General features: G+C 37.1%; 1 protein-coding gene across 1 annotated transcript in view; it reads left to right on the forward strand.

Moving 5' to 3' along the window:
- Positions 1-12,546, forward strand: part of LOC150085465 (uncharacterized) — a 515,305-nt gene that overhangs the window by 318,724 nt on the left and 184,035 nt on the right. Inside the window, exon 10 of the mRNA XM_090374573.1 lies at positions 10,213-10,428. Coding sequence (XP_090230699.1) covers positions 10,213-10,428 — 216 coding nt within the window. The remainder of the gene's footprint in view (positions 1-10,212; positions 10,429-12,546) is intronic.

Raw genomic sequence — 12,546 nt, forward strand, 5'->3', positions numbered from 1 at the left:
GGCATCTATGCCAGTAGAAGGCAACATTGATGAAACTGTAGAATTTTATGATGAATTACAAGAGATCATAGACAAAACTAACAAAAATGAATATCTCTTACTAGCAGGCGATTTTAATGCAAGAGTTGGTGCTCAATCAATAGACAAATGTATAGGATCAGAAGGCAAAGCCGTGGTGAACAATAATGGAAGATGTTTGATTGACTTCAGCATTTTTAATAAACTTAAAATCACAAATACATTTTTCAGACACAAGAATATTTATAAATTCACATGGGAAGCAAGAAACACTGGAGTATATAGAGGCAGTGAAATCAATAGTGATCACTACCTACTAGAAAGCACTTTCAAAATAGAAAGAAATTCTTTTATTAAAAAGAAGAAAATACCAACAAAAACTACTAAGAAATTAAAAATACATTTGTTGGAAGATGAAAGTACCAAATTACTGTATGAAAGTCAATTGAAAGATAAACTGAAATCAGATGAGAGTGATAATGTTGAGGAAATCTGGCCAAACATAAAGAAAACAATTCTGGAAGCTGAAGAAAGTCTTGGATACAAACCTATTAAAATAACAACTGGTTAAGAAATTGGAATGAAGAATCGAAACAAACAATTGATGAGGGAAAAAAAAGGGCCTATAAACTGTTCCTACAAACTAAAGATGTACATTTACACATAAAATATAAAGAGCAGAAGTTAAAAAACTAAATAGAAGAATCCAACGAGATAACTGGGATAAATTTATTAATCCTTTGAACGTGATATCACGGGCCACAGAGAAGACGTTTCAAAATTTTTAAGAAATTACAACTGGACACAAATGATCAAATAAAAACCAACTTCATTTTTCAAGCAGAATATAAGAAACACTATTCCAAACTGTGGTCTAGCCCTGAAACTAGGGAAGAGTGGGAAGCTGAATCTTTGGTAACTGAAGATGAAGAAACTATAACAATGAAAGAACTAGATTTAATATTACAAAAATATATAAAAAAGCCTAAGCATAGACAATTTGAACGTAGAATTATTTAAATATGGTGGCACCTTACTGAAAAACGCACTGTTAAAATTATTTTAACATCATATGGTACAAGCAACAGATACAGATGCTGATGATCAAATTATAATTGCAAAATCAGAAGATAAACTATAGATAGCAATAAATGAACTGAATAAAATAGGCAAAAAGTACAAGATGAAGATCTCCACCTCAAAAACAAAATCAGTGGAATTATGTGGAAAAAACATACAAAGAGTCAAAATTGTTATTGATGACAAAATAACAGAACAAATATCTGATCTCACCTATTTGGGAAATATAATATCAAATGAAATGAAAGAGAGCCACACTAAACTACAAAAATATAATGGGGAACGATTAAATGCCACTTTGGAAAACAAATGACAATTGAAACAAAATTACGATTGCATAACATTACTTTAAAAGCAGCTCTCCTTTGCAATTGTGAAATTTGGATAATAAATAAGAAAGATACACAAATACTGGAAGCAGCACAAATGAGATTTTTAAGACCATTATTAGGCTTCACAAGGCTAGACCATCAAAGAAATTCAGATATTCGTGAGAAATTAAAAGATAATATAGGAGATGACATAAAATGGTATCAGAAAAAATAGACCAGTCACATAGAAAGAATGAACCCAAATCAGATCCCAACATTAGCATTTAACTGTAAATCTACACACGAGAGAGAGATGTGGGCCAACTGAGACAGCAATAGCGAAATCAAGACCACCTCCAAGAGCTATTACAATGGAACAGATCTTAAAAGACCTAAGCTGGATCAAGTTCATGATGGTGATGATGAAATGAAACTAACAGGTATGTTGATATGTTGGATGGGACAGATGCAAGTGATGGCAAGACGATACTACAAATAAATATTCAGTCTGAAGTAAGTAAAGCAAACTTAAGGCAGGAGAAGAGAGATTAGCTAAACAGACATTCGTTACAAAAAATAATGGAAATAGACCTAGAGACTGACCTTCAGTGGTGTCAAATAGGCATTAGTACTTATTTGACTCTATAGATTAAAAAAAATTACAGATACATTTTTTTTGTCACACACAGTGTGTTTTAATATTTGTGTGCTATATTGACAAAACAACATATATATACTAAAAGTACTGGAAAATATTATAAGACAGCATGTTTAAGGTGACCTCCATCTTGAGCTATATGTGTCACATATGGTGTGACACTCAATGTTGCCCTTTGTAGCATCTGTTGTGAAACAGCAGCTATTCCTGCTAGATTTTAATTTTAAAATCCTGAATCATGGGTAGATATGACTCCCAAAAAAATCAATATAGGTATGTACCAGTGTTATTTTTATCTTCTTTTAATTTTCTTTTAACACAGCTTACTACAGGCTGGTTCAAATTTCATATAATGTAAATTGTAAGTGTTAATTTATCCTTGACTGCTTGATGGAATTTGATTCTAACTGCAACAGTAGTGCCACTGGTCATACTCAGATACCTGACATTTTATTTTCATGTATGGCATTCAGTTACTCACTGACAGTGTTTTATTTAAAATGAATACAGCATGCAGTCCTGTTCATAAGTAAACATTATTTTAATTCACAAGTGAAATTGGAGTAGGTGCTGCAGCAGTTTTCCCTTTTAACACCATCTCTGTATCTCTGCCTACTGAATGCAACAGTTATACAGCTGAATTATTTGCCATCAAACTTGCCCTAGAAAATATTGTCCATCGCTCCATTAAAAAAAAAAAGTATAATATATACCGACTCGTAGAGTACACTAGTAGCCCTACAAAACACCTCCTCAGCAACCAATCCTTTAATAAAAACCATAAGAAGTAAGGTGATTCTTATTCAGGAATGCCAGCAAGTAGTCATCTTCTGCTGGATCCCAGGAAACGAATGCGCAGACTATGCCGCAAAACATCCATCTAACCCATCATCTTCAGGCTTTTGCGTTCCATATGTTGATTACAGACCTATGATACGAAGGACAAGTAAGGAACAATGGACACTTCTATGGCAAGCTCAAATGGATAATAAGCTATTGGAAATAAAACCAGAACCACAGTTATATCTGGTTTTCACACTAACAGAAAGGAAGAAGTAATCTTAACCAGAGCACGAATCGGCCACAGCCAGTTTACTCACCTATTTCTCCTCGCAGGAAATGATCCTCCATAGTGTTTTCAATGCAACTGTCAGCTAACAATGAAGCACATTCTTGTTGAATGCACTCTGTACAAACATGCTCGGCAATGTTCATTCAGCTTCCTTCCAAATCTAAAAGAACCTCTAAAACTCTCTCATATCATAGGCAACGATGCTAATCCCTTGGAGTTCTGCTTTCTTAAACAAATAAAATTATATGATCATCTCTGACTGTTTCCATAACAGTCACCATTGATAACTTTCATATCACTGATAGGCGCAATATGGTCTAAGCAGCCCTTGCGCCAAAAATAACAATAACAACAACAACAACAAGTGAAATTTCAGGAGACATCCCAATTGTGATATTCTAAATAAATCTACAATTTTGAGATGTTGCCTGTTTCCATGAGACTGGATGTGTTGATGATAAGAAACATACTAGAAAGGTTTGTTTGTCAAATAATGAAAACCTGGAAGATGCTATATTGCAATTATTGCAATTGCCCAGAAAATTGGACTGTTTTGAAACAGAGAGCCCAAATTATAGAAGCCAATTCAGAAGAACAGTGCCCATAGAAGTATCTGTAGAAAAGGCATGCAGCAGAAACAGTACGTCTATGAGACAGCGAGTAGAGAGGAGTCATTAATTAACCTAACTGCCTTCTTCTGAATGGAATCTAGAAGCCTGAGAGAGGAGTTTTGGGGCCACCGCCCCAGATGTGGGAACAATATATTCCATGGTAGCATGGATTTGCAATTTGTAAAAAATGAACAACTGTTTGGAAGAAAAGTAACGCTGAGAGCGAAAGAGAAAACCAAGTTTTTTAGATGCAGAGGAAGCAATATTTGTAATGTGCTTGTGCCAAGAGAGATTAGAAGTCAGGGTAATCCCAAAAGAGATATATCATTTTGCCTAGAAATCAGAGCATCACAAAAGATAAGCATAGGAGCAGAAGAATCCTTTTTGTGAGATATAAGACAAGACTGAGTTTTAGAAGGATTGAAATCAACTAAGTTGCTTTGCCCCACTGGAGAATTACTTGGAGTTCAGCATTTAAGGAATTGATAGCGGATATTCGAGAAGTTAAAGCTGATTGAGCAGGGCAAGGTTTCTCAGAGATTGACTGGTTGGTTGTGGGTTGGTCACTCACACACTAGCAAGGCTTTTGTACATTTATTGGATGATTGTTTTCTACAGCATGTTCGGAAGGCAACTAGAGGGAGTAATAAATTTCATCTGATTATCAGTAGCGATTCTTCATGCATTAAGAATCTGCAGATAAAGGAACCACTAGGTGGCAGTGATCACAGTGTACTAAAGTGGAATTTACTCAGAGGTAACTGCCACCAAGGGTAAAGGGAAGGGATTTTGCTTTCGTAAAGGTGACTATGGTGGTCTGAGACAGTATTTACAAGTCTATATGGTAGGACCAACTGATGATGTTACCAACAGCAAATTCAAAATGGGAAGCATTCAAGGAATTAATCTTGGAAGCTCCTAGGCTTTTCATACCAACTAAGAAATATTGTTCAAGATTTAGGCCTAAATGGATGTCAGATGAACTAATTAGACATGTGACAGAGAAGAAAATTGCATGGGATACATATAAAATAACAGGTGACACAGAAGGCTATGATAGATATAAGTTGGTCTGTAACTAAGTCACAAAGAAGGTTAGGCAGGCAAAGGCAGATTATGAGAAATCTTTGGCAGAGGATGCAAAGAAAAATAGCAAAGAGTTCTATTCTTATGTAAACTCTAGAAGGAAGGGGATGAATCAGATTGGTCCACTTGATATTGATAGTTCATCTGTTGATGATCCTGCTCAGGTAGCTAACAAACTAAATGAATATTTTGCATCTACATTCACACATCAGGAGTTATTCAGGAAGGGGAATGCCAGAGGTGAAGTAAACTCTGGCAGTGATCTAGATGATTTTGTAATAACTGAGAGGAAAGTGGAGAAGAAATTGTTGAGGATAAACATAAAAAAGGCACCTGGGGGTGGATGGAATCTATCCAGTTTATTAAAGGAGGGGAGAGACGAAGTAAGCAAACTGTTAGCCATAATTATGAGAGCTTCCTTGGATTCAGGGGAGGTACCCATGTACTGGAGATGTGTAAATGTGAACCCAATAAACAAAGGAGGATCAAAGGGAGACACAGGAAATTATCTGTTAGTTTAACTTCTGTTCCAGGGAAATTAATGGAGGCTCTGGTTAAAGACGCATTGCTGGATCATCTAGACAAGACTTCAGTTATAGATTGGACACAGCATGGGTTTGTTAAGGGGAAGTCTTGTCTAACCGATTTGATTGGATATTATGATGTAGTCACAAAAAGAACTGGATGCAAAGAATAATTTTGGTATCATATATTTGGATCTTAGAAAGGAATTTGATACTGTTGCACATGGAAGACTAGGCGCCTCCGTAGCCAGGTGGGAAGGAGCAGCAGTGCGTAGCACACGCTTCTTGATTAGACCGGGGTTCGAGCCCGTCACCACCAAATATGGAGGATGCGGAAAGGTCAGGGAATGACCACCGCATATCCCGGAGCAATATGGCCTTAGTTGCTAATGCTCCTAAAAATCAAATAACAAACAAACAACAAACATGGAAGACTGCTGCACAAATTGGACCAGTGTGGCATTGTAGGCAAATTTCTGCTATGGCAAAAGGGATGGTTGAATGGGAGAAGACAGAGTGGTAATCAATGGTCACCGAATCTTCGTAGACTAATGTTATTAGTGGAGTACTTCAGGGTTTAGTGTTGGGTCCATTGTGTTTTTCTGTATTTATCAATGATATTGATGATGGTATATCGGGCTTAATGTGTACGTTTGCATACGATACGAAGGTTGGCAGGGTTGTTAATGACAGTATGCTGCTGCAGAAGGATCTATAAAAGGTTGGGCAAATGGGCTGAGGGGTGGCAAATGAAGTTTAACATTGAAAAATGAAAAGTGCTGCATATGGGAAGCAGTAACCCCAGAGTAACGTATGAACTGTGTGGTACTACACTGAGAGTGGTAGAGAATGAAAAGGACCTGGGGGTAATTGTGCAGGCAGATATGAAGTTTTCCAAGCAGTGCAGATGGGTGGCAAGAGTAGCTCATGGTTTCTTGTCAATGATATACAGGAATTTTTCTAGCAGGGATAAGGAAGTGATTATCCCCATGTATAAGGCAATGGTCAGGCCACACCTTGAGTACTGCATACAGGTCTCGAGGCTTCATTTTAAGAAAGATGTAGAGGTGTTGAAACGAGTACAGAGAAGGGCAACAAGATTAGTGAATGGAACAAAGGGTTGCTCTTACGAAGAAAGGCTTAATTACAGTGTCTGGAGACTAGGCACCGGCAAGGTGATCTAATAGAGGTGTATAAAGCCTTGAATGGTTTGAGCATGCTCAATGCTGATGGGATTCTTCCTCTTGCTCAGAATAATCACCTGAGAGGGCATAAATTCTAATTGAGTAAAGACAGATGTAGGATAGATGTGCAGAAGTTTGTCTTTAGCCAGGGGGTGGTTGATTGCTGGAACAAACTTCCATCTGTCGTAGAAGTTGATAGATTAAATAGATTCAAGGCAGAACTTGACAAACATTTGAGCGAGTGGATGGGTGAAATAAGGGTTTTTGTTTTTTTTTTTTTTGGCTGATGTTATATAAGCTTGCTTTCTTGCATCATGTGCCTTTGCTAATGCTAATATACAAGGGGAAAAGAGTGGAGAAAAGAACTGAACCTTGGGGGACACCAGCATTAGTGGAGAAGTTAGAAGACAGAGCCATCTACCATCGCTCTCAGTGAGCAATCAGATAGAAAACTGGATAACCAATTACAAAAAACAGTTGGCAAACCATAAGAGGGAAGCTTGTTTAGAAGACCTTTATGCCAAACACGATCGAAAGCCTTTGACATGTCAAGAGCAACTGCTTGTGTTTCACCGAACTTTTCCATTGAATTTGTACATAAATGGGTTAACATAAGCCAGAATATTACCAGTGAATCAACACTGACCGAATCTATACTCGCGATCGTTGATCACACGGAAAGTTTCTAGGTAGTTTAAGAGTTGGCAGTTAATTGATTACTCCATTACGTTAGAAAGAGTAGAAGTAATTGCAATAGGACAATAATTGGATGGGAGAGATTTGTCACCCTTTTAGGAACCAGATGGTTATGAGCAAATTTCCAAGCAGAAGGAAAAACACCTTTGGAATAAGAAAGTGAAAAAAGGCATCAAAGAACGGGAGTAAGTTCAAAAGCACAGATTTTGAGAACAAATGGAGAAATACTATCAAGACATGGAGTTTTCTTAGCATCAAGATTCATCAAAATCCTTCTGATATACTTTTGACGGAAGACCACAGCAGGCATTGAATGAAGCGTGTTCGGAATGGTGGGAGGTGTTTTACCAAGATCATTAATACACAATTTGGAAGAAAAATGGGATGCTAGCAGGTGAGCTTTATCCTTAGCTGAAGTGACAACAGAACCATCTGGTTTTAACAGAGTTGGGAGCAGAGATGGGCAAAAGTTGTGGCCAATAGCTTTGGCAAGAGACTATAATGCTTGCGTACCATTAGAGTAAGAAGCAAATATTCTACTCTTAGCCTGTTCAAAATCTAGTTTGGACTAATTAATAACTGATTTACAATTGTTGCGAGCTTTGGCGTAGGCAGAAAATGAAACTGAAGAATTGGAAACAAGCCAATTACGATATGCAACGTTCTTCTCTTGAACAGCCTTAGCACATTTATTGGAAAACCAAGGTTTAGATAAAGAACGAGATTTTAAAGTGGAGTGTGGAATAAAGGATTCCATTCCTACAAGAATAATTTCACTGACACAATCTGAGCAAATGTTGACATCAGAAGTTTTGAAACAGTAATCTGACCAAGGAAAAGAAGAAAAGAAATCTCGCAGGTCAATCCATTTTGCATCCTTTAATGCCGAAAAATACAAGGTTGGGAATAGCCACGAGATAAAGGCTCCATTGGAGAGGAGACAACACCAATTTGTGATCAGAGGTACCTAAAGGACCGCTCACTTCGACCGTGTACTTAGAAGGGTTGTTTGTGAGAAAAAGATCAAGCATGTTGGCTGTATGGTTAGGATTGTCTGGTATTCTTGTAGGTAAATGAACAATCTGTGCAAGTTCATTATAAATTGCAAAAGCCTCAGCATCTCAACCAGCTGGGTTGGTGCGACTAGAAAATGGAAGCCAGCTGGACTTGTGAACATTAAAATCACCAAGGAAAATTACCTCACTGTTAGGGAAGTCGAACTGGAGAAAGTCAAGTTGCAAAGAGAGGAAGTAAAAGTGATTAGTGGAGTTGGGAGAACCATAGAGACAACAGATGAATTTGACAGAATGAGGTAGAGAGATTTTAAGCCAGAGAAGACGAAAAGAGGAGATTCCAAATTACCAAGTCTCTGACAGGGAATATCGAAAAGTTCATTTGTGAAATGAACTAGGAAGTATTTGGGAGGTTTAGATTTTTTCGCAGATAAGCTTACTCTGTTACTTTGACAATTCATGGTGTATTCAATAGTCAGAAATGTTGGGGGGGGTGACATACTGTATGAAGTAATGAAATTTTTGGATATGTGTACACATTGTAAGAATATACCCAGATCCTTGACATAACGTGGCCTCAACAATGCCCCCCCCCCCCCCCCCCCCCCGCCGCCGCATACACACTACTTGGACTCTGTCCAGTCACTATATAGAGGTAGAAAAATTATACACTAGCTGATCCGGAAGCCTCCTAAAGAGTTACCAGCATGTTCGGTCCAGTGTACTAACTAGCTGCCTGCCTGTGAACACCATTTTAGAGCTGTACTCTCGAAATGTAAGGAAGATTGGATCTCGCCATGATGTTCATCATAACCTCAAAAGTCATCAGTCATACTGCATGATGGAAGAGATGGGGAAGGGTTGACTGGAACTTAGCTCTGGAGACTAAACATGGGTTCCACCACTTCAAGCCTCCAATAAGCAAAGTGTGGTGGTATTGCACTGGTTGATGAGAGTCATCTACCACCTAGTATTGCCTGGTAACACAGAGGGGCGACATTGCGCCATGTGGTGTGGTGTCACACCTGGGTGGTCACCCAGTGTATTTGTGCATTGAGGTTATACCCAGGATTACTAACAGTCCCACCATCGTGAAGATGTAAGCAGAGGATTTGGCTGACATAGACCGTCTGGACTTCGCTGAAATTGGGTCCACTGACTTGAATGTTACCCGAATATCAGTTCCATCAGCATTTTAGACTCCCAGGTAGCAAGTATAGCTTGTCTGGCTTATCAGAGAGAATGTCTGCGACAACCTCAAGGACCAACTATCATAAATTTTCTCCACTATGCATAATTGGATAATTGGATGGTGAAATGATAGATCCTGAGTCTCCTTAGCAGGACTTTTAATTAAAATTTTCTTTTCGACTTTCAATTTTCTTTCCATTTATCTTCCAGCAACTAGGAAAGACCCTCCTTTTAAAATTTCAGCAGTGCAGTGTAACTTGCCACACTTCCAATGAAATGATGTCAGTGTTAAGAGACTTTTTGGTAATCATCTTATTTCCAAAAATTTGTGGCACTGTAGTTATCAGATTTAACATACCCAGATTTTTATTTCTCACTACCTAAAAAGAGTGTTGTACACTTACAACTCTCACACATTGGGAGAATTAATAGCCAGTATCAAATCACAGATTTCAAAGATAATTATTCAAACACTACATCGATTTTCATCAAACATGGTGAAAAAATTGTTCTTCCATTTGGAAAGGAAAAACGAAAACGACACTTTTAACATTTATTGTAACCTCTGTTATCTCTTTATATTTATTATGATATTAATTGAAATAAAAGTAAGAATATGCCACGGGTTATGTGTTTTTCTGATTACTTTGCAGTGCCATATAAATTGTTATTTTTAATCTTTATTTTATGTTCTTACTTTTAACTGACAAAACACTTATATCTCTCTATGTTAAACATTATAGTTAGTTTTTCTTCACTTTTAACCAGGTTTTCACTGATGTTTCTCAGTTTCGTCACCATCAGTATAAGCATACCCATGCACATGCCTGTAATAATTGTGGTGCAAGATTTCGTAACCTTGTTTCTCTGGGCCTACATGTTTGTCAGGGAAGAACTATAACTTGTGAAGTCTGTGAAAAAGTTTTTACTAATATTGCAAATATGCAGCGGCATAAACTGACTCATGGAGAACCACAGTTCAAGGTGGGTTTCTTGTTTCATTTATTTTCCCTTCCTATTTTTTGATACAGTGCTATATTCAATATTGTATTATCTTTATGGGAGTAATCAATCTAGGAACCGAAGAAATAAATTTTTTAAAATAAATTACGGTTTTTTTGATATTATATTCTTTTCAAATAAATTTGGAAAGTGTATTAGTATTAACCATTGGAGTGCCAGTATCCAATCAAATTGACCAGACAAGATTTCCCCTTAACAAACCCATGCTGTGATTGAAGTATAACTGCATTACTACAGTGACTCAATTATTTTTCCTGGAACAGAAGTTAAAATAACAGGTCTGTAAATTACTTATGTCACCTTTTGATCCCTCTTAGTGAATTGGGGATACATTCACACATCTCAAGTCAATAGGGACCTCCCCTGAATCCAGGGATGCTCTATAATCATGGCTAAGCATATGCTTACCTCATTTTTTGCCTCTTTTAAATGTAAAAAAAGCCACCTCAGGTGCCTTTTTTTATGTTTAACTTCAACAATTTCTCCTCCACTTTCCTCTCAGTTATCTCAAAATCAATCAGCTCCCTGCCAGAATTTGACTCACTTCTGGTATCTCCATCTCTAAAAAATTCCTCATGTGCAATTTTATATTGTTGATTGTTGCAACCTGAGCAAGATCATCAACAGTTAAATTGTTGATGATCAAGAATCAAACCATTAATATCAAGTGAACCAATGTGATTCAACCCCTTTCTTCTACTGTTTACATACATAAAGAACTACTGTTTACATACATAAGGAACTACTGTTTACATAAGTAAAGAACTATTAAGTAAAATTGCACATGATACACAGGAACTGCATGCGGCCATTGCATTCTTTGCCAGAGACCTCTTGTAATCTGCCTTAGCTTGCCTAACCTTTTTTTTATCTTGATTGCAGATTAGTTTATATCTACTGTAGGCATCTGCATCAACTGATAATTTATATGCATTCCATGCATTTTTCTTATTTTCCACAAGTCTCATCAGTTCATCTAACATCCATTTAAGTTTATGTCCTGTACTATATCTCTTAGGTATTAGTTAGTATAAAAAGCCTTATAGTTTCTGTGATAACATCCCTGAATGCTTCCCATTTTGTTGGTAATTTCATCAGTTAGTCCCATGCATAGAATTTAAAAACTGTCTGGGACTGATTTTGTGGCCTTTACAAGAGCAAAAGCCCCTTCCCTTGCCTTTGACAGTAGTTACATCTTTAAGTAAATCCCACATCAATACATTGTGATCATGCACTGCCACTTAGTGGTCTTTTATCTGCAAATTCTTAATGCAAGAAGGGTCACTTCTGATAATTTTCCAACAAATTGTCAATTCATGTGTGCTTAATATCATTAGTCCTCACATGAATAACTAATTTTCGCTTGTGACAGACACGCCTTGGTTCTAATTCACCTATCCTTATTACAAAAAATGGTACCTATTTCCCTAATAATGCAATCTACCATTAGGACTAAATCCTTTTTAGCCAGAGCAGTTTGCACCTATCTTTCTGTTCTGGGGTCTGAATAAAAGGTGAAACTTTTGTTAGATCACTACAATCTTTAGTCACTGAAGAGCTGTCAGTTGCATTTGTCTCTAGGGGAAGCACCCAATTTTTCAAGCAATGCACCAACTGTTAATTTTAGAGAAGTATATGTCTTGCAAAGGAACAAAGAAAAGAATCATCTTTTGAACTATGGATAGCAACTTCTGCAGATTGACACTTGAATACATGCCAACAGGCAATGCAATGAAAGTCATGATACACAGGAACTGCATGCGGCCATTTCTGCCTGAGTCATGATAGCCTCTGATGAGGTTATCTTGACTCAGAAGTAGTATTGAGAAATGTCTCAACCATACTAAAATAATTGTTGAAATACCTGATTTTTGTGTATTGTGAAATAAAACGTGAGTTTTCTTTAGTTTCTCACTCCTTTCAGTTATGTGTATTGTCCAGTTATCTAAAACAGTGTGTAGAAGACCCAGGCATTCACTGACTTTTAGTCTCCTAGTTCAATTGTAAAGATGGCATCTGATAAAGAAAATAAAGAGAGAAAACGGGAAGAAGAAGAATTTTTAAACACATACAGGGGGC

This window comes from Mastigoproctus giganteus, chromosome 5 (genome assembly GCF_048544385.1).
Source record: "Mastigoproctus giganteus isolate SK-2022 chromosome 5, ASM4854438v1, whole genome shotgun sequence".
In the NCBI taxonomy this organism is placed as follows: Eukaryota; Metazoa; Arthropoda; class Arachnida; order Uropygi; family Thelyphonidae; genus Mastigoproctus; species Mastigoproctus giganteus.